We start from the raw sequence: 20578 nt of genomic DNA on the forward strand, positions 1-20578 counted from the left end.
TATCAATTTCTACCTTAAAAAAAAATTGAATAAATATATAAATGAATAGATCATGAATCGAGGGACCAAAAACTAGAAGTTCCTACTAAATTTTAAGCACATCTATGTATCAATATTCATTTATTATTCACATGACATAATTATATATGTCAGTAACTTTTGTTTAAAAAAAAAAACAATACACTAAGATAATTTGTAATAAAATATATTTTAAAAAAAAAACTTTCCATGGTTCATTTGGAACTTCTTTCTTTCATTTGTGAAAGGTCTTTCCACATAGCACAATTATTTCTTATTACGGTAAAATTATGTTGCAACCAGTCATTGGATCTATAGTTGTATAGTTATATTAACAAGATCCAATAACTGAAAACAACAATAGTACCGTACCACTGTTCCAACATAGTTAGACCCTTCTTATTATCATATTATTTTGTTTTGAACCATTTAATTAATTTTGTGGGACCCAAATCAAGATAAAAACAAACTTCAAACAAAAAACATATAAACAAATGAGAGTGACAGAAGAGAATAGCTCCAATGCTCCATGAATTTATATAAGCTACGGACATGTCACACATCATCACATACTAATCCTCAATCTACAGTTAAAAAAACAAAAAAGAAAACTCAATAAGGGTAGGCCTGAAACTCAGTAAAATAATCATAAACTTAATTACTTAATTATCATTTGATATTCACTAATCTTCCTCAATTAAGTATATAATACTTAAAAAGGCTTTTAAAATTTTACCTAATGAGCTCCTTTTGCAAGGCAGCTCCCTGTTTGGTCCTCCTATGAGAAGTTGCACCAAAACCAGTCGTGACACCATAGCTATCTGTCCCGTTGTTCATGCTCTCCATAACCCAATCACTGCTAGCCTTGACGCCAGCCCTAGCCTCCTCGTTAAGCTCCACCGTGACCCCGTCATCACGGCTAGCCACCGCCGCCACCTGAGCTATCGTCAGGGTCTCGCCGCCTAGCCTCACCACCGGCTTCCGGTACTCGCTAACCATCCTCTTCACTTCATCCAAATGGCTCCCCTTCAACGACTCCGAAGCTGATACCCAATTCAATGGATCAATGTTAGTGCACAATTTTCCCGAGGGAATATTGCCTCCACTTTGATTCTCATGCGATGCCTCCATAGTTTAGATGTTACCAAGGAATGAATATTTCCTTTAACGGGTCCAAAACGATATGTGTAGCGACCAAAAAAGATAATTATTTCAAAAGCCTTGAAACAATAAAGAGAGAGCGCACAGAAACCAAACGGACATTTGTAAGTTCCGCAGCTGTTTGGTTTCTAGGAAAGAAAAGGGGAATTTTTTTTTTGTAAGCTAAGCTAAGCGAATAAAAATAAAATCATGGGGGTTGGTTCACCAGCTTAAGAAATATTTGTTTAAATAGAAGAGAAAGGTTGAGGGGGTACGTATATCAGAAAGTGTTGGGTGGGAAGCTAGGGGTGTTAGTTGGAATAGAACGGTGGCCGTTGGATCTTCATGGATATCCTACGGATGTGATGGTGACACGTGGACGTGGCAATGAGAGATGCATGATGGGTGTTTTAACCCGTCGATGTTGGAGGAGGATGGAGGTTGTTGGGGTGTCTGGTGCACGCTCACAGGCTGGTTAATGTCTGTCTATCTATGTCGTTTCATCATTTTCTGGGGCCAGAATTTTGTGGAAAATTACTTTATACTCCCCGGAATAGCCCTGTAATAACTTTATGGCCCACAGATTTTAATTTTTCTGACATTTTGTTAATTTAATAAATTTTGCTGACATTTATTCAATTTTAATAAAATTCTGTTATGGAAATTTTCAGTGGAGCACAAGTTGTCTCGTTAAAATGCTAAACAAGTCCAAATAATTGTGTTCTTCCAATGGAATCTAGCCTATTATTTCAGATTGAGTCATTATATATGATAAGTGCATATTTTCTCTATATTTTACTATTAATTTCTCTAATTTTTTCTTGTTTTGGTCTTAAATCTCTAATTATTTTAGTTAATTTTTAATTTAGTTATTCTATTAAATTATATGTTATTATGTTAATTTTTGTCTTAAATTTTTTATTATTATTGTAGATTTTATTCTTAATTTATAGTTGCTGGTTAATTATATTATTTTATTTGATAGGAAATTAATTGGAGGTTATGAATAAAAAGGGCATAAAGAAGTTTAATTTGAGAAGCAATAAAGATTAAATTGGAAACCAATTGAAAGGTAAGGGGAATAAAGTCAAGAAGCCGTGGCAAACCAGCATTCGGTGGACATGCATTAGCAAATAAAGAATTGGAATTGGCAATTGCACGTCCATGACTTTATATGATATGAAAGGAAAATTGAAGAATAATGAAATCGCCATATTTAACCAAGCATGCATGTGAGGAACAATGGCAATTAAATGGCTTTGATTTGAAATCAAAGTGGATGGCATGTGGAAGGCATTAATTTTCTTGTTGATCATGGATTTGGAGGAGGAAAATGGTACCAAATATGTCCTCCACCAAGAGTTATAGAAGCCAACCTCTGGTTTCTGAAGAAACACACAACTGGCAGCCAATAGGAGAATTGGAGATTACAACCACATGAAGAGAAGAAAAAATAAAAATAGAGTTAATCTTTTAAATTAATCTCCATGATTAGTTTTATCAACTCTTTTATTTCTAATTCAATTGTATTAGGTTAGATTTTCTATTTGGTTGAGGGTTAATTCAAATCCCTAAACATGTTATATAATTAATATTCAATTTCTATTATTCAATTTATTTAATTGAGATTATTTATGTTCTTCTATCATTAATGTTTATGATTTTACTCTTATTTTATTTGAGCGAGCAATTAGATAGGACTTGAATAAATTCTGTTGTAAGGTTAAAATTCTAAATCAACCTCATATCTTTCTCTACTTAATGCTCCCATTATCTTAAATTTAAAGAGTTCGTTTTAAATTATTTAATGTTTAGAGACTAGGTGAAGAGCTTGTTTTGTTTAATGACACAGTAAGAAAAGATTAAGACTAATAGAGCTTATTGTTGTCTACGGTTGATAGTTTCAATAGAAATTGACGATAGATGTGCATGTTTGGTGGTGGTAAATGATTCTCTAACTAAAATTTTCATCATTATTATTTCTTTCTCCTTTAATCAAAATTTTTTTTAAATTATGGTTTTCGTAGTTCTAATTTATTTATTTCTTACTATTTAGTTAAAAATTCATAAACCCCCTTTTTATTTTTAGTTGGTATTTTCTTTAGTTAGATTAATTTATATTATTACTATTATTTTATTTTAAGTATTGCTTTAGAGTTGGTAATAAATATAACTAGCATAGTTTTTGTAGAATCAGTCCTTACTCACTATGTATTAATTGTTTATATTATTAGTAATGTTTTAAATTTGGTGTACCCTAACGACACTACCAATATATATGTTTAAATTTTAGATCCTTGTTAATTCTTATGTTTTGATTTTTTTTTTAATCTTGAAGATACCATTTAATGGTGTTTTTTTAATTAAAATATGGCTATTAGTTTAAAAAAATGATTAACTAATTGAAAATAATCTAAGCTTCTTGATAGACTTAAAATTTGGGTTTTTGCTAATGAGGGTTCCTTCTTTTACAATTTTTTAAGATATCTCAAGTATTGACATGTATTTTCATTTATATTTAAAAGGTATCCCTAATTCCTAATGAAATGATAAAAATGGCCAATTAAAGTTATTTTACATAGCTTAATATATACCATGGTCACAAACCCATCCATATTAATATAATTTTTAAAACAATAATAATACAACTATAATTTTTTTTGTACATATTGATATGGCGTAAAATAATGATTGAATGAAATATCACTGAGCCATATAATTTATTTATATCATTTTATATCTTACTTCAACTAAGCATGTTATATCATATCAATTTATACAAAAAAAAATTATATAGTAGTTTGTAGTTATAATATTACATTTTAAAAAATATATTTTATTTAAAAATTATTTTACTTATTCTTATAAGGATATACTAAGGGCCTGTTTAATATTAAAAGATGAATTACTATCTTCTCGTAAAAAAAATAAAAACTGACGATCCGTCGATTTTTTTCTTTTAATATTTCAAAATAAGTGTACTATGATAATGCTATTAGAATTTTTACTAGATGTGTCAATCAGCAACCTCAATAATGAAACTAAGATATCACAACTATGTGGCCAAGAGTTTTGTTGTCTTCCCATAATTGTCTTACGATAATCATAAATGAAAAATCCTTAATAAAGACAAGTAATTCTCATTCGCTTAAAGAATTTCCTAGTAAGTGCACAAATCTGTTGTTTCAATAGAAAAAATAAAGCAAGATTTAATTCTAACTAATAATTGATTCTCAAAATTTTGTTAACCAATAGATCCTACACGGAAAATAAAAATGCCTTCACATTAAATGAGCCTACAATCATTTATAGTAAAAAATATCTTTACAAAGATGTAGATTTCTCGTTAGGACTTAAAAATTCTTATCCTTTCGAATAATTATGAATCAAAACGTTTGTGAATTAATTATTATATTCTTGTATACATATGTTTGTCAAGGAAAGGAAAAAAAGGAAAAAAAAAACAAACAAAAGAAAACAATTAATTATTTTAAATTATCTCAATTAACGAAAAACTATTAAGAAATTGTAACTAAAATTTCGGCAAATCGTGTGCCGAAACCATGCTATATTCCTCTTCAAATAGGAACCACCGATTTGTATGGTTCTCATCTCATGTTCCATTTACAAAATATTCAAAGAATTTTATTTGTGCTGATAACTTTTATAAAGATATTCTTTCGCCAGCTTCCTTTTAGAAGCTCTAAAACGGATTTTTATGCATCCTAATGCAAATATATATATATAAAAAGGGGTTATTCACAAATTAACCATAAATTTATTCCAATTTTATTTGAGCATAAACTAACCAATTCTCCTTTTCAAGGGGATTTTAGTAAATTTATTTTTACACTAATTTGATCATTTTGTAATATAAAAATTTGACAATTGAAAAACAAATCAACTTTTTTTTTTCTTAAAAGAAAACGAATCAACTTTTAAATTCATTTTGAAGTAAAAAGAAAAAAGAAAGAAAGTTGACAGTAAAATACTATTAACCTAAGGGGATTTCAGTAAATTTTAGAACATGAGAGATAAATGACTAATTTTACCAGACAAATGGGGTTAATTTTCTCCTAAAAAAAATTAGCTATTGGTTGATGACTTTTAAAAAACAAACTACTCTTTATTATTATTATTTTTTAATTTTCTTTTTGTTCGACCAAAATTCGCATGGTATTGGGATATACCTAAATTTGATGTAAAATTAGGGATTAGTTAAATGAAATAATTTAAACACTGCATAAAAACTGCCAAGGAAATTCTCACGACTTGCATAATTACTGTAACCTTCTGCATGAATCTAAAATTAGTGCCAGTTACTGCCATGAAATCATCTCATGCATACCGTGTACTTGTTTGTTAGCTTGTTGAATACCCCTCATCAGGTAGCTACCTGCTGGTTATATTTAAAATTAAAAGTAAAATAAAGTAAAATTAAATGACAAGATAAGAAGTAAATTTTATTTGACCGTAAATTTACACCTGAATAAATCAAAATAATAATAATAATTATTAATATTTTGAAAGTAGTGTGTCGTAATCTTACTGCTCAGATTTGGCCCTACATGCGTCTCATCAACCAAATACACCAACAATTACAAAGACCTGATATTTAGGTAAGTGTGTTGGTTGCCACCATTAGTTGCTCTCACCATTCAAGATCATTTGCTGTCTCTCAAAAAACATTTATTAAGTTCTTCAAATCATATTTTTATTTGTTGAAATGCGTATGCACTGCGACTTATTTGGACCATATGATTGAAGTTGAAGACACAGCCAGTCTAAAAGTGGAAATTCAATAACGGGGCTTAAGAGAAGATCAATTAATGGAATGGTAACAGATAATATGAAGCAAGTAATGGACAAAAAGGTTCTCAATTCTGAAGTAAAAATCAATCCATTTCAAATTCTTGTGATCCAAACCATTGGATTCAACCCAAGAGTTGCAAAAGCTATTCTAACGGAAATGATATAATTACTTGGTTATTAACTTTGCAGCCCCTCTTGTTTCATAAAAAAAAAAAAAGACTAAATTTCAAGATTTTGACACATAAGTCCATCAAAATATTTTATGATCTTTATATGGGTTCAGGTAATTTAATTAATGAATATATTTAGATATGCAAAAATATGGATGGATTATTTTGACTAGCTAAAATACTCCCCACATCCATTTATTGAAAATATCAATTACAAAAAATCCCATTTTTTAATATAATTTTTTCAAAATAAAATACCCATTTAATGTTTTACCATTTAAGATAGTGTTACTTATAAGTTATAAGGATAAATAATTATTTTAATTAAATAAATGAAACTTAACTTTTATTTATTTCTATAAATTTGCTCAACATCAAATAACCTTCTAATTGTTAGCATAAGATATAAATTTAGTCTAAAAAATTTATTCAAAGGGTCCCCTTAGGGTAAAAAATTAATTATCATATGATAATTTGGTTGGCACAAACTCTATTATTCTTAATTTACTTATTCGTGCCAAACACTATATTGGAATTAAATTTTAGTAAAATAAACATATGTCACCATCTTTAACCACATTCAACATGCCCTCATTGTTGAGATTTTATTATAGAGAGCAAGATATAGTTCTTTTCTTATTATAGTAGTAAAAATAAATAAAAATAAACACAATAGATTTCTTTTAAGAGAATGCAAGCATTATTTTTATGAGATTTTGTGTTCAAGAAATTAATCTAATTATGTGGTTAGAAGACTCTCTATTTTTTTTTTTTTATATTTTAGAAGAATTATATGTTGGATAAATGAATAAATTAAGATCAAAGCAAAACAAAATTATTGAGAAGAAAACCGAAAGAGAATAATTTTTTAGAATTTTAAAATTTTCATATTTTAATTGGGGTTTATTTTGTAAAATTATTGAAATTTATAGTTTTTAATATTACAGAAAACAGTAGAGATTGCTGAAGAAAATGCCAAATAAATTTTTTAAAATTCTAAAATTATTATATTTTTATTAGGGCTTATTATGTAAAATTTTTAAAATTTATAGTTTTTATTATTTACCAAAAACAATGGGGACTATTAAAGAAAATGTCAAAATTAGGTGTTTGGTGTAACTCACATGAATAGTGCATGTGTGGGATCCACACACTATTCATGTGAGAGGAATGTATCTTACATGCATATAAGATAGAAGGACCCTAAATATAATGATACTTCTCACATAAGCGAGCGTCCGAGTATATACATCAACCAAAACACTTTAATCAACCTAGATGATCAAATCAAACTCAAAATCTACATCCACCTAATTTATTTAGGTGTTGCTTGAAATTCCCATTTGGGGATGCAATCAAATATATTTATATGAAGAAATTTACCGGTAATATATTGAATATTTCTTTGAGAATCTAATTAATTAATTATTTTATCAATCATAAAAGTCTCCTTTTGAGAGTAGGGACTAGGGGGTTGAAAGAGCGATATTTGAAATGGAACTCTATTATGTTAATTTGTCTGATTATATACTATATTGGATGATTTTTTTATATAATACAATCTTCATATTTTTCATAATTTTTTTTAATTTTGGCAAATGAAATTATATTTTCTTGTTTTAAAAAAATATTACACTTATTTAATTAGAGCATTTGTTAATTAATAAAGTTTTTACAAGCATAACTTTTTATAGTAAATGATATTTTAGACATTTTAATATTTTTAAACGTCTATTCTTAAAAATTTAAAATTTGAGTTTTTATCAATAGAGACTGGGAGTGTTCGTGGACAAGATTTTGCAGATTAGGCATCAATCCATATATGATTCACGATTTTACAGATTATAAATTTTTAATCAAATCCAACCCACGGATTGGTGAAATTCAATCCATATGTCTATAGATCGGATACGGATTTAACTCAATCCATATCTAATCCACCATTTTACGGATTGATTTGCGAGCAAAAAATTTTGAATCATGTCCTATTCACGAACTAACTAAATAAAAAATAATATAAAAAATGATTTTACTATCGATCAAATTCTAAATTAAATAAGATTTAAATAAATTAATTGTTTAAATAAAGCTAAAAAAATACTTTCAAAATATAACACACCAAAAAAAATCTCATTTGTTTAGATCAGTACATGAAAATTAACTTGTTAGGAAGCTATATTTTTTATTTAATTATTTTTATTTTATATTATTATCGGATAAGATATAATATGGTGTTAATGTAACTATATTTTAAATTATTTATTTATTAGTAAGTATAATGCCATATTTACAAGTTTAATTTTTTTATTAAATATTTTTTTTTTATTTTTTTATAGATTCACGAATTTTTGCAGATTTACAGAAGTGAATCCATATCCAATCCACCAACTGTGGATTTTCAAATTTTCAATTCAATCCAATTCACCAATCCACGGATCGAATTTTTACGGATCGAATTTCTATGAATTAGACGGATTGAGCATATTGAATTTGATTCTAAACACCCCTAATAGAGACAAAATAATTTATTTAATCTTCAAAAATTTTACTTAAATAACAACTAAGCAACAACAAAAACTAAAAACCATTAAATACGTCACACTAAATAAGTAAAACTATGTGGTGATGATGCAGATAAATAACATAATTATCGCATAAATCAATTATTTAACAATATGATTGTAGATTACAAAGGTAATGCTTTGGCATGTGTGCTCACATACCATAACTTCACTTCCATAATATAAATTTCTTTTGGGCAGCCCACGGAATTAAAGATGCCGGCAGTATTAATTATAAGATCACCTAGAATTCTTCTGTGGATGTGTCATCGATCATTTACAAAGAAAAATTACCATTGGAGAAGAGAACCAAAACTCTTTTTTTTTTTTTTTTTTTGGCGGTTGGTGAAGACTTTTATAGTTTCACCAACCCACTTGAATTTGAAAACGTGCATCCTTTTTCCAGTTCCACTACGGTGCATCAGCTGTACCGTACAGTTGTCATTGATTTCTTGTTATCCCTGACCTGTTTTTCGTTCATAATAATGGTATTATTATGGTAACTTGTTCTCGTAACCTACATTATCCAAAAACGGAAGTTTTATGTTCAACGAAAAAATTATAACTAATAGTAAAAAAAAAATTGTTACTAATTACAAAAAATTAATGCGACTGCTGAATGCACCCGATGCACGTTAGTCAGATGCCCTACATTGTATATATCTTATTTTATTTTTTTAATTTAAGAGAATCACGCGTGTGGGGGAAAAAAACAAAAAGGCAAACGAGTTGGCCCTTCCTGTGGATGCACAAGAGCTTGGTTGGTGGAACAACAGCATGCGTTTAACCTACCAAGCATTTGTAAACCTAATCCAACTCTATTCCACTCCCTTTTCTCACCAAGAATCACGAGTTTCCATTTTCATACTTGTCCTCCACTTGAAAGTTAATCGCTCCTCTTTGCTTATTTTCTTTCGTCTTCATTTCTCCAGCATTCCTCTTTGCTGCAGTTTCATCCAAATCGATATTGCACCTTAGAAACCTTAAGTGCCTCTTTCTTATAACATGCAATGTTTTGCTTAAGTATTTGTAGTAATTTCGAATTAGGGTTTTGTGTTAATTTGAACTTGTCTAATTTTTATGGGATTCTTTAGCACATGTATACTCGATCGGTGTAATTATATCCATTGTTTTATTATTATTATTATTTTTTTTTTATAAACAACCAACCACATTCATGTATTCATGAAGGTGTAAATTCAAATCAAGAGAAAATATTAAATTCCTTTAAATGAATAGTGTAGATAGATCAACATATGGCAAACAAAATTTAAGACATTTACATATAGAGTACATGGTAATTTTTTTTTTTTTACTTTCCATATGTATGATATCTTAAGTTCCTCGTAACCATAAAGTGAAAGTGAAATAACCAGTATAATGCTTGATTAATTCAAATGCCTTTTGATTAATCTTCCTACTCATTCGAGGGCGAAGCAAGAATTAATTATTTACTGCTCAAAGTCTGAAAGATCATGTAAAAGTAAAGAGTAAAATATTATGCTAGCTATTAAGGCTACAGCACAGAGGTCAATTCATAAAAATCTGTTTTTTAAGTAAATTTATAAACATGTGATTCTTTTATTTTTTTTTTCTCTGGCCTACAACTATCCGTCAACCATAATACTTAAAAGAGTCGTGAATTGTGGGAACTTAATTATGAAGGCAACTGAAATATTGTATGTCTAAAGTCTCAATCAATGACTAAGATCATTTTCTTTTATTCTTTTTCTCTTTTTGTCTATCTTTATCTTCATAATTCAGAGAAAAATTAATTTAACTCAATTCTAATCACTCACTACAAAATAAATAAGGAAAATAATAATAATAATAATAAGTAGAACATCCATATCCGTCGCTTAATAGAGAAGTTGATGGCATATTTTTAAAAGTGTGATCAAGACGCATCAACTGCACAGGACAGCCGTATTCTGAAGCCGGCGTCCTAAGAACTCTGATAGATTCGTGGACATGCTATAACCTGCATAATTCACCTACCTCTGGTATATTTGGTTTGCCCATATATTTAAATCTGCCAACCGTCTCCTCAAAAACACATTCAAAGGCCTTTTAATATTTCCAAAACGACCGTAAATTGTGGGCATAATAGTTTTTTCCCGTAAGTGCCGTACGTAAAATAATAATTCACAACTGCGTGGCCCAATAAATGCATTGTACAAGTACAAATGGTTTCGCTAAAAACATCTCAAATAATTTTAAGAAAAGAGTACGACTTTTGACTCCCCTTAAAATTTTTCATCAAACTTCTCTCTATCTTGTTTAGCTCAATGTGGGTCTATAAGACAAAATATTAGGGTGCTACTCCGGCCCAAACTCATATAATCCCAATGAGTGGTACTACTGGCGCCCCTAAAAACTCCTTATCAAACCCCTTTCTTGAAATTACGATTTCATCACTGTATAGATTTACAACAAATAGAAGGCAAAAAAGAAATTAAATTTTAATCAAATCACTTGTCTCCATAACCGTGATTTTGTGAAACCAAAACTCAAGTGAACAATTTACTATTTATTTTGACAATATTTGAGTAACATTCATTATTTACCGAACTGCAACTTTATTTCTTTAAATCTTGACAAAGATTTCCTCTTTTGTTTTTCATATTTGAGATCAAATCTCAAAATATCAATAACTAATGTGGGTTGTTGTTTTAAGAAATTTTAATGAAAATATTATGGCAACAGATGTGAAAAGTAATGGAGATGCATGCTGATCGTTCAAAAGCTAAACCCATCAAATTTGGAGTTCCAAGTTGAGCAAAATGGGATTGGGTGTAAAGCCAAGGGTATTTTTGGAATCAACCTATGTGGGTTAGAAATAATAGTGTATTTCAACTGATTTACAGGGGGGGCATTTTGAGTAAAGGCGTTATATGAAGACTTTTTAAGGGTGCAAATAGTTGTACTCAATCCAAATTCTTTCCATCCTTTTCACCATACTACTTACCTGCACCCGCCTTATCAGAAGAGAATTAAATCCAGCCATACAAGTATAAAATGTGAGGCGGCGCGCGCGCGCGCGCGTGTATTACTGCATCTTTTAAATTTATTTTATTATTTTCAAAAAATACAGGATGAACAAAGTCCAAATAATTTGTAAGTGTGTCTATGTATTAATTTAAGTTTAAAAAGTCTAATAATGAAATAAGGAGCAAGTTAGTCAACTTGCGTAAATAACTTTAATAAAATAAAATAAAAGAAGAAAAAGAATTCACTTTTGAATATAATCCAGTTTGGTTCTATCATGACCAGCCAATTAAGCAATCAAAGATTATTTTTCTATTTATTTATGTACATCAATCGCCATGTGTAGCTTCATATTTTATACATTCTTCAGTAATGAGTATTGACCAAATTGCCTTATAATTTTCCTCTTCAAATCACATTTTTCAGACCCAATCCTCTTACGAAATTTCAGAGATAATATTCTTATTCGTTTGTCATCCACAGAGATATTTTTATCAAAAAAAATTTAAGCCCCACATGGCAGATGTATTGATTATTGATATTTTCAATACATTTGCTAAAATTGGACAATGGGTCGGATTAAGATAAAAAAAAAAAAAATTCTAATCCACGAGGATGATCCAGCTTTGAGTCTTTGACCACCTTCGCTTAATTTGTTTATAATAGACTTTGATGTTAAAATGTTATTCAGTATTAAGAAAGTTTAGTAAAATAAGATAATAGCTTTTATAGTTTGTTTCATATGTTTATCATTTATTTGGCGTTGGGTTTCATTTGATAATGGTGTTAAAATAAGATAGAAGTAACGTTAATTAAGTTTTTATCCTCCTATTTTAGACTTAGTTTTTGTGTGGTGCAAATCGTTGTTCTGCTAATTAAATTTAGTCCAAGTAAATTTTTATATAGTTGTAATATTAACAAACAAAAAAAAATCATCCTGTTTTGTGATAACTGATAACCTAATTCGTGCATATATTGGGAAATTAAAAATTAAAAGAATAACAATCTGTGTGAGTGGAGTAGGTTTAAAGTATCTGGACAAGTGTTTCAAGTGGGTCAATGTATGGCGGTAGTCCTAGTTATATAGTATGATTGTAAAAATTAGTTGTAATGTTTGATGAAATATCAGTAACAATCTGTGTATAACAGAATTCAATAAAAAAATAATATGCATGATATGGTGATCTATTCAAATATGCATGCCATGGATGCATGTTTACCAACCCAGTGGATGTGTCTGGAGTTCACCTGCATGGTTTTTTTGAATGGCTTTCATCACCAGTAAGCTCTATGGATTACTTTCTTGGCAGAGGTTTCTTCTAGCACCATTCATCAGCAGCTGGCATACATGCTATCATGGCAAACTATGCAAAGACCTCCTGTTTTGGCAGGTTCATCTGGCCCACCTGCCACTTCTGTGCAGACTACTTCCGCTCCTGCAGCCATACCGATTACATCTCCTGCAGCAAGTCAACATACTGCAGTTCCCCATGCCTCGGCACTTTTCCCAGGCATTCCTTCAAGACCACCCCATGTTAGCTCCAGAGTCTCTCCTACGATAAATCACCAAGTCAGCAGAGGAATTCGTGCTCCTGCTCCACATTTACAACCATTTAGACCATCAACATCCCTTGCTTCAACCAGTCTTCCTTCTTCTGTTTTGCCAACTCTACCCAGTAATGCCCGTCCAACCTCTATCCCACTTCTCCAGCGTCCTCTTCTATCACCATTGGCTACATGCAATACTAGTCTTTACAACAGGGCACCGGGGCCTGAAACTTCTGGAGTAGTGCCATCTGTTCCCAACCCTTCTCTGTCAGCCATGGATTTGCTTATGGATTTTGTTGACAATAGAAGTGGGGCAAGTCAAATTCTGCCCAGCAGTTTGCCCTCAGTATCAGAATTCAGTTCATCAAGTGTTCCAATTGTCCGACCTGAATCTAACATGCAGAGTTCGCAGGCTAACCCCGGGCAGATGAGTGAACCTGTAGACATTGTTTGTTTGTCAGATGATGACTGACCATTTGTAAGCTACACATTTTGCATTCGTTTAACTTAGCTCCACGACGAAGAACTTTGACCGACCGTTAGTAAGCTATACATTTTGCGTTTGCTAGCTTAGCTTCACCACCATGAAGAACTTTGAGCTCAGCATTCTTCAGAGGGTTTTCAAGATGGCCTGGGGGTTTGAAACTGTATTGTCCGGTCTTTTCTGCTAGAGAATTTTGTTGCTGTATATACCTGGATACTTGTAATTTTTATTATAAGTAAAAAGGAAAAAAAAAAGTTTTCAATTACCATTATTTTCATCATTTGATTGAATCTTTCGAGTATGTTTAATTTGAGTTGAGAATATATTTACCCCTAATAATTTATTTTATAAAAAGGAGACGGCCAAAGAAATGTAACCGAGAAGTGGCTTAATTTTGCGATTGATTATCAAAGGCCCATCTTATTATTGAGTTGCAACTGTACATAAATTTCACCAAAATTACAGACTTTAAGAAGGGGGAAAAATAGAATTAAGAACACAAAGTAAAAGCATAGAGACAGTATCATCCTCACAGTAGAAGAATTATATTTGTTAACCTTCCAAGTGACATTAAAATATATATAAAAAAAAAGGCATAAAAGAAAGCATTAACAAATTGGAAGAGGACTCCCATCCCATTCTTTAAGACATTCAAGCAGTGGATCAATTATTTTTCCCTGACAAATCGCTGTAAACACCTTATCACATTCCTCGCCTGGTGATATCGCCTTCTCTCCTGTCAGATACCGAGCCCCCAACTCTTCCCTTACAAACCTATACAATGGGTAGGACCTGCACTCCTTAATCCTGTTTGGTATTTCCAAATTACCACTCTCAAAAGCACTTCTAGCACTCTCAACTTCTTTCGGCAAAAGGGTCTTCAACTCCTCCTCGAAAGCACCTATCTTTAAGAAGATTGAAGCATTTGCATTCTTCAAATCTTCATTGTTTGTCAATGCATGATCAACAAGGACTTGTCTCAGTTTCCGCATCAACGGGTAAGTTGCGCTGCAGGGATCATCAGCGTATGAAAAAACGTACTCGCGATCAACTACTTTCAGCAAATCTTTCTCGCAGAATCTTGAAGGATGGAGCTCCCCATTGACCCCCATCGTCAGGACTTTCTTAGCTACTTGGCTGATTGTGTTCTTAACTGTGCTCTTCAGATTCTCCTCCAAGTGCCTCAAGTCTATAGCTTGGCAGAGTGCAATCAAGTAAGTTGAGGACATGAGCTTCAAGATATCAACAGCTTCAGCTGTTTTTCTGGCAGAGATCAGCCCTAAAGAGTTCACATCTTGGTTGTGTTGCTCAGCACTTTGGACGTGATTAGTCACAGGATTGGCTAGAAACTGGAGCTCGGAACAATACGCAGCCATTGCTATTTCGGCACCTTTGAACCCATAATCCAAGCATGGATTCCTACCACCAGACAGATTTGAAGGCAACCCATTACTGTAAAAATCATTAACCAGCTCAGAAAATTGAGCAAACATGAGTTTCCCAATCGAAGCAATTGCCAATCTTGAATTATCCATAGAGACACCAATTGGAGTGCCCTGGAAATTGCCACCGTGTAATGCCTTGTTCCTTGAAACATCAATCAACGGATTATCATTCACAGAGTTAATCTCCCTCTCAATAGACTTTGTCGATGCTCGAATCACTTCAGCTTGAGGGCCTAACCATTGTGGTGAAGTTCGAAGAGCATACCGATCTTGCTTAGGCTTCTGTAAAGGGTCAATTTCATGGAATTTTTGTGCTGCCTCAACATAAGAGCTACCATCCAAGATATGTTCCATTATAGCTGCAGCTTCAATTTGTCCAGGGTGATGCTTCAGCTTGTGAGTCAAATGATCCGTAAACTCAGGCTTTCCTTGCATAGCTTCCGCAAAAATTGCTGACAAAACTTCGGACAAAACAGTTAAAATATTAGCCTCAAAAAGAACAATAGAAGCCAAGCCAGCACCCACTCCTGTTCCGTTAACTAACGCAAGTCCCTCTTTAGGCTGCAACTCGAAGAAACCTCCATCAATTCCAGCCTGGCTAAAAGCCTCAGCAGCATTCAACGACTCCCCATTTGGCCCAACAGCTACAGAATTCGGACGGCCGGTTAGCAGCCCGGCGATGTACGAAAAGGGGACTAAATCGCCGGAGGCAGTGATGGAGGCACGCAGAGGCAAGCATGGAGTAATTTTGCGATTGAGAAACTTTGTTATAGCTTCAAGAATCTCAAATCTAATGCCTGAGTAGCCCTGGAGAAGTGTATTGATCCTCACCAGCATTGCAGCTCTTGTTGCTGTGTGGGGCAACATGTGACAGGATTCTGTCCCTTTGCCAAAGATCCCAGCATTCAAAAACCTGTCGTGACAGGACACAAGAATATTTATTGTGGTCTCACATAGCTTGCTTGATCGCTACTAATTATTTGCATCATGACAAAATGTGCACAAAACAAGATCATCAATTTTGCTGCTACCACATAACTTCAGCACATGTTGTATGTCTGAACATACAAAACGACAATAAAAGTTTGCCGGCCGTCGTCCGGGAAACTGTACAAGTTTGTGAAGGACAGAAAAAGGGGCCATACTGATAATTGATAAATAAATTTTATTTTTGTGGGACGTCTTACTCTTAGCACAAAACTGAGAGAATATCGTGCTACCAAATGAGAATGAGACACATCTGGAATTATATCTCGATAGTGATTTTTTTTAATTTTAGAGCACCCATATGCTGAAGGAGAAAATAACATTTTGACAACATGCATAATATCAATTTCTACCTTAAAAAAAAAATTGAATAAATATATAAATGAATAGATCATGAATCGAGGGACCAAAAACTAGAAGTTCCTACTAAATTTAAGCACATCTATGTATCAATATTCATTTATTATTCACATGACATAATTATATATGTCAGTAACTTTTGTTTAAAAAAAAAAAACAATACACTTAGATAATTTGTAATAAAATATATTTAAAAAAAAAAACTTCCCATGGTTCATTTGGAACTTCTTTCTTTCATTTGTGAAAGGTCTTTCCACGTAGCACAACTATTTCTTATTAGGGTAAAATTATGTTGCAACCAGTCATTGGATCTATAGTTGTATAGTTATATTAACAAGATCCAATAACTGAAAACAACAGTAATACCGTACCACTGTTCCAACATAGTTGGACCCTTCTTATTATCATATTATTTTGTTTTGAACCATTTAATTAATTTTGTGGGACCCAAATCAAGATAAAAACAAACTTCAAACAAAAAACATATAAACAAATGAGAGTGACAGAAGAGAATAGCTCCAATGCTCCATGAATTTATATAAGCTACGGACATGTCACACATCATCACATACTAATCCTCAATCTACAGTTAAAAAAACAAAAAACAAAACTCAATAAGGGTAGGCCTGAAACTCAGTAAAATAATCATAAACTTAATTACTTAATTATCATTTGATATTCACTAATCTTCCTCAATTAAGCATATAATACTTAAAAAGGCTTTTAAAATTTTACCTAATGAGCTCCTTTTGCAAGGCAGCTCCCTGTTTGGTCCTCCTATGAGAAGTTGCACCAAAACCAGTCGTGACACCATAGCTATCTGTCCCGTTGTTCATGCTCTCCATAACCCAATCACTGCTAGCCTTGACGCCAGCCCTAGCCTCCTCGTTAAGCTCCACCGTGACCCCGTCATCACGGCTAGCCACCGCCGCCACCTGAGCTATCGTCAGGGTCTCGCCGCCTAGCCTCACCACCGGCTTCCGGTACTCGCTAACCATCCTCTTCACTTCATCCAAATGGCTCCCCTTCAACGACTCCGAAGCTGATACCCAATTCAATGGATCAATGTTAGTGCACAATTTTCCCGAGGGAATATTGCCTCCACTTTGATTCTCATGCGATGCCTCCATAGTTTAGATGTTACCAAGGAATGAATATTTCCTTTAACGGGTCCAAAACGATATGTGTAGCGACCAAAAAAGATAATTATTTCAAAAGCCTTGAAACAATAAAGAGAGAGCGCACAGAAACCAAACGGACATTTGTAAGTTCCGCAGCTGTTTGGTTTCTAGGAAAGAAAAGGGGAATTTTTTTTTTGTAAGCTAAGCTAAGCGAATAAAAATAAAATCATGGGGGTTGGTTCACCAGCTTAAGAAATATTTGTTTAAATAGAAGAGAAAGGTTGAGGGGGTACGTATATCAGAAAGTGTTGGGTGGGAAGCTAGGGGTGTTAGTTGGAATAGAACGGTGGCCGTTGGATCTTCATGGATATCCTACGGATGTGATGATGACACGTGGACGTGGCAATGAGAGATGCATGATGGGTGTTTTAACCCGTCGATGTTGGAGGAGGATGGAGGTTGTTGGGGTGTCTGGTGCACGCTCACAGGCTGGTTAATGTCTGTCTATCTATGTCGTTTCATCATTTTCTGGGGCCAGAATTTTGTGGAAAATTACTTTATACTCCCGGAATAGCCCTGTAATAACTTTATGGCCCACAGATTTTAATTTTTCTGACATTTTGTTAATTTAATAAATTTTGCTGACATTTATTCAATTTTAATAAAATTCTGTTATGGAAATTTTCAGTGGAGCACAAGTTGTCTCGTTAAAATGCTAAACAAGTCCAAATAATTGTGTTCTTCCAATGGAATCTAGCCTATTATTTCAGATTGAGTCATTACATATGATAAGTGCATATTTTCTCTATATTTTACTATTAATTTCTCTAATTTTTTCTTGTTTTGGTCTTAAATCTCTAATTATTTTAGTTAATTTTTAATTTAGTTATTCTATTAAATTATATGTTATTATGTTAATTTTTGTCTTAAATTTTTTATTATTATTGTAGATTTTATTCTTAATTTATAGTTGCTGGTTAATTATATTATTTTATTTGATAGGAAATTAATTGGAGGTTATGAATAAAAAGGGCATAAAGAAGTTTAATTTGAGAAGCAATAAAGATTAAATTGGAAACCAATTGAAAGGTAAGGGGAATAAAGTCAAGAAGCCGTGGCAAACCAGCATTCGGTGGACATGCATTAGCAAATAAAGAATTGGAATTGGCAATTGCACATCCATGACTTTATATGATATGAAAGGAAAATTGAAGAATAATGAAATCGCCATATTTAACCAAGCATGCATGTGAGGAACAATGGCAATTAAATGGCTTTGATTTGAAATCAAAGTGGATGGCATGTGGAAGGCATTAATTTTCTTGTTGATCATGGATTTGGAGGAGGAAAATGGTACCAAATATGTCCTCCACCAAGAGTTATAGAAGCCAACCTCTGGTTTCTGAAGAAACACACAACTGGCAGCCAATAGGAGAATTGGAGATTACAACCACATGAAGAGAAGAAAAAATAAAAATAGAGTTAATCTTTTAAATTAATCTCCATGATTAGTTTTATCAACTCTTTTATTTCTAATTCAATTGTATTAGGTTAGATTTTCTATTTGGTTGAGGGTTAATTCAAATCCCTAAACATGTTATATAATTAATATTCAATTTCTATTATTCAATTTATTTAATTGAGATTATTTATGTTCTTCTATCATTAATGTTTATGATTTTACTCTTATTTTATTTGAGTGAGCAATTAGATAGGACTTGAATAAATTCTGTTGTAAGGTTAAAATTCTAAATCAACCTCATATCTTTCTCTACTTAATGCTCCCATTATCTTAAATTTAAAGAGTTCGTTTTAAATTATTTAATGTTTAGAGACTAGGTGAAGAGCTTGTTTTGTTTAATGACACAGTAAGAAAAGATTAAGACTAATAGAGCTTATTGTTGTCTACGGTTGATAGTTTCAATAGAAATTGACGATAGATGTGCATGTTTGGTGGTGGTAAATGATTCTCTAACTAAAATTTTCATCATTATTATTTCTTTCTCCTTTAATCAAATTTTTTTTTAAATTATGGTTTTCGTAGTTCTAATTTATTTATTTCTTACTATTTAGTTAAAAATTCATAAACCCCCTTTTTATTTTTAGTTGGTATTTTCTTTAGTTAGATTAATTTATATTATTACTATTATTTTATTTTAAGTATTGCTTTAGAGTTGGTAATAAATATAACTAGCATAGTTTTTGTAGAATCAGTCCTTACTCACTATGTATTAATTGTTTATATTATTAGTAATGTTTTAAATTTGGTGTACCCTAACGACACTACCAATATATATGTTTAAATTTTAGATCCTTGTTAATTCTTATGTTTTGATTTTTTTTTTAATCTTGAAGATACCATTTAATGGTGTTTTTTTAATTAAAATATGGCTATTAGTTTAAAAAAATGATTAACTAATTGAAAATAATCTAAGCTTCTTGATAGACTTAAAATTTGGGTTTTTGCTAATGAGGGTTCCTTCTTTTACAATTTTTTAAGATATCTCAAGTATTGACATGTATTTTCATTTATATTTAAAAGGTATCCCTAATTCCTAATGAAATGATAAAAATGGCCAATTAAAGTTATTTTACATAGCTTAATATATACCATGGTCACAAACCCATCCATATTAATATAATTTTTAAAACAATAATAATACAACTATAATTTTTTTTGTACATATTGATATGGCGTAAAATAATGATTGAATGAAATATCACTTAGCCATATAATTTATTTATATCATTTTATATCTTACTTCAACTAAGCATGTTATATCATATCAATTTATACAAAAAAAAATTATATAGTAGTTTGTAGTTATAATATTACATTTAAAAAAATATATTTTATTTAAAAATTATTTTACTTATTCTTATAAGGATATACTAAGGGCCTGTTTAATATTAAAAGATGAATTACTATCTCTCGTAAAAAAAA

General features: G+C 31.5%; 3 protein-coding genes across 3 annotated transcripts; 1 reads left to right on the top strand and 2 right to left on the bottom strand.

Annotated features, from left to right (window-relative positions):
• Positions 1 to 504: 504 nt before the first annotated feature.
• Positions 505 to 1391, bottom strand: LOC18034583 (phenylalanine ammonia-lyase 1). Its single transcript, XM_006424473.2, has 2 exons — positions 755 to 1391; positions 505 to 602 (listed from the first exon to the last, which is right to left on the bottom strand). The coding sequence occupies exons 1-2, from the start codon at positions 1147 to 1149 to the stop codon at positions 584 to 586; spliced, it is 414 nt and encodes a 137-aa protein (XP_006424536.2). The 5' UTR covers positions 1150 to 1391; the 3' UTR covers positions 505 to 583.
• Positions 1392 to 12965: 11574 nt separating this feature from the next.
• LOC18034631 (flocculation protein FLO11) lies at positions 12966 to 13953 on the top strand. The gene has a single exon (XM_006424474.2). It carries the CDS (start codon positions 13038 to 13040, stop codon positions 13707 to 13709), a length of 672 nt encoding a protein of 223 aa, XP_006424537.1. The 5' UTR covers positions 12966 to 13037; the 3' UTR covers positions 13710 to 13953.
• A 172-nt stretch (positions 13954 to 14125) lies between these two features.
• LOC18033836 (phenylalanine ammonia-lyase 1) lies at positions 14126 to 17865 on the bottom strand. The gene is made up of 2 exons (XM_006424475.2): positions 17249 to 17865; positions 14126 to 16079 (listed from the first exon to the last, which is right to left on the bottom strand). The coding sequence occupies exons 1-2, from the start codon at positions 17641 to 17643 to the stop codon at positions 14330 to 14332; spliced, it is 2145 nt and encodes a 714-aa protein (XP_006424538.1). The 5' UTR covers positions 17644 to 17865; the 3' UTR covers positions 14126 to 14329.
• Positions 17866 to 20578: the final 2713 nt, after the last annotated feature.

The sequence above is a fragment of the Citrus clementina genome, unplaced genomic scaffold, assembly GCF_000493195.1.
Source record: "Citrus clementina cultivar Clemenules unplaced genomic scaffold, Citrus_clementina_v1.0 scaffold_8, whole genome shotgun sequence".
NCBI classification, from domain to species: domain Eukaryota; kingdom Viridiplantae; phylum Streptophyta; class Magnoliopsida; order Sapindales; family Rutaceae; genus Citrus; species Citrus x clementina.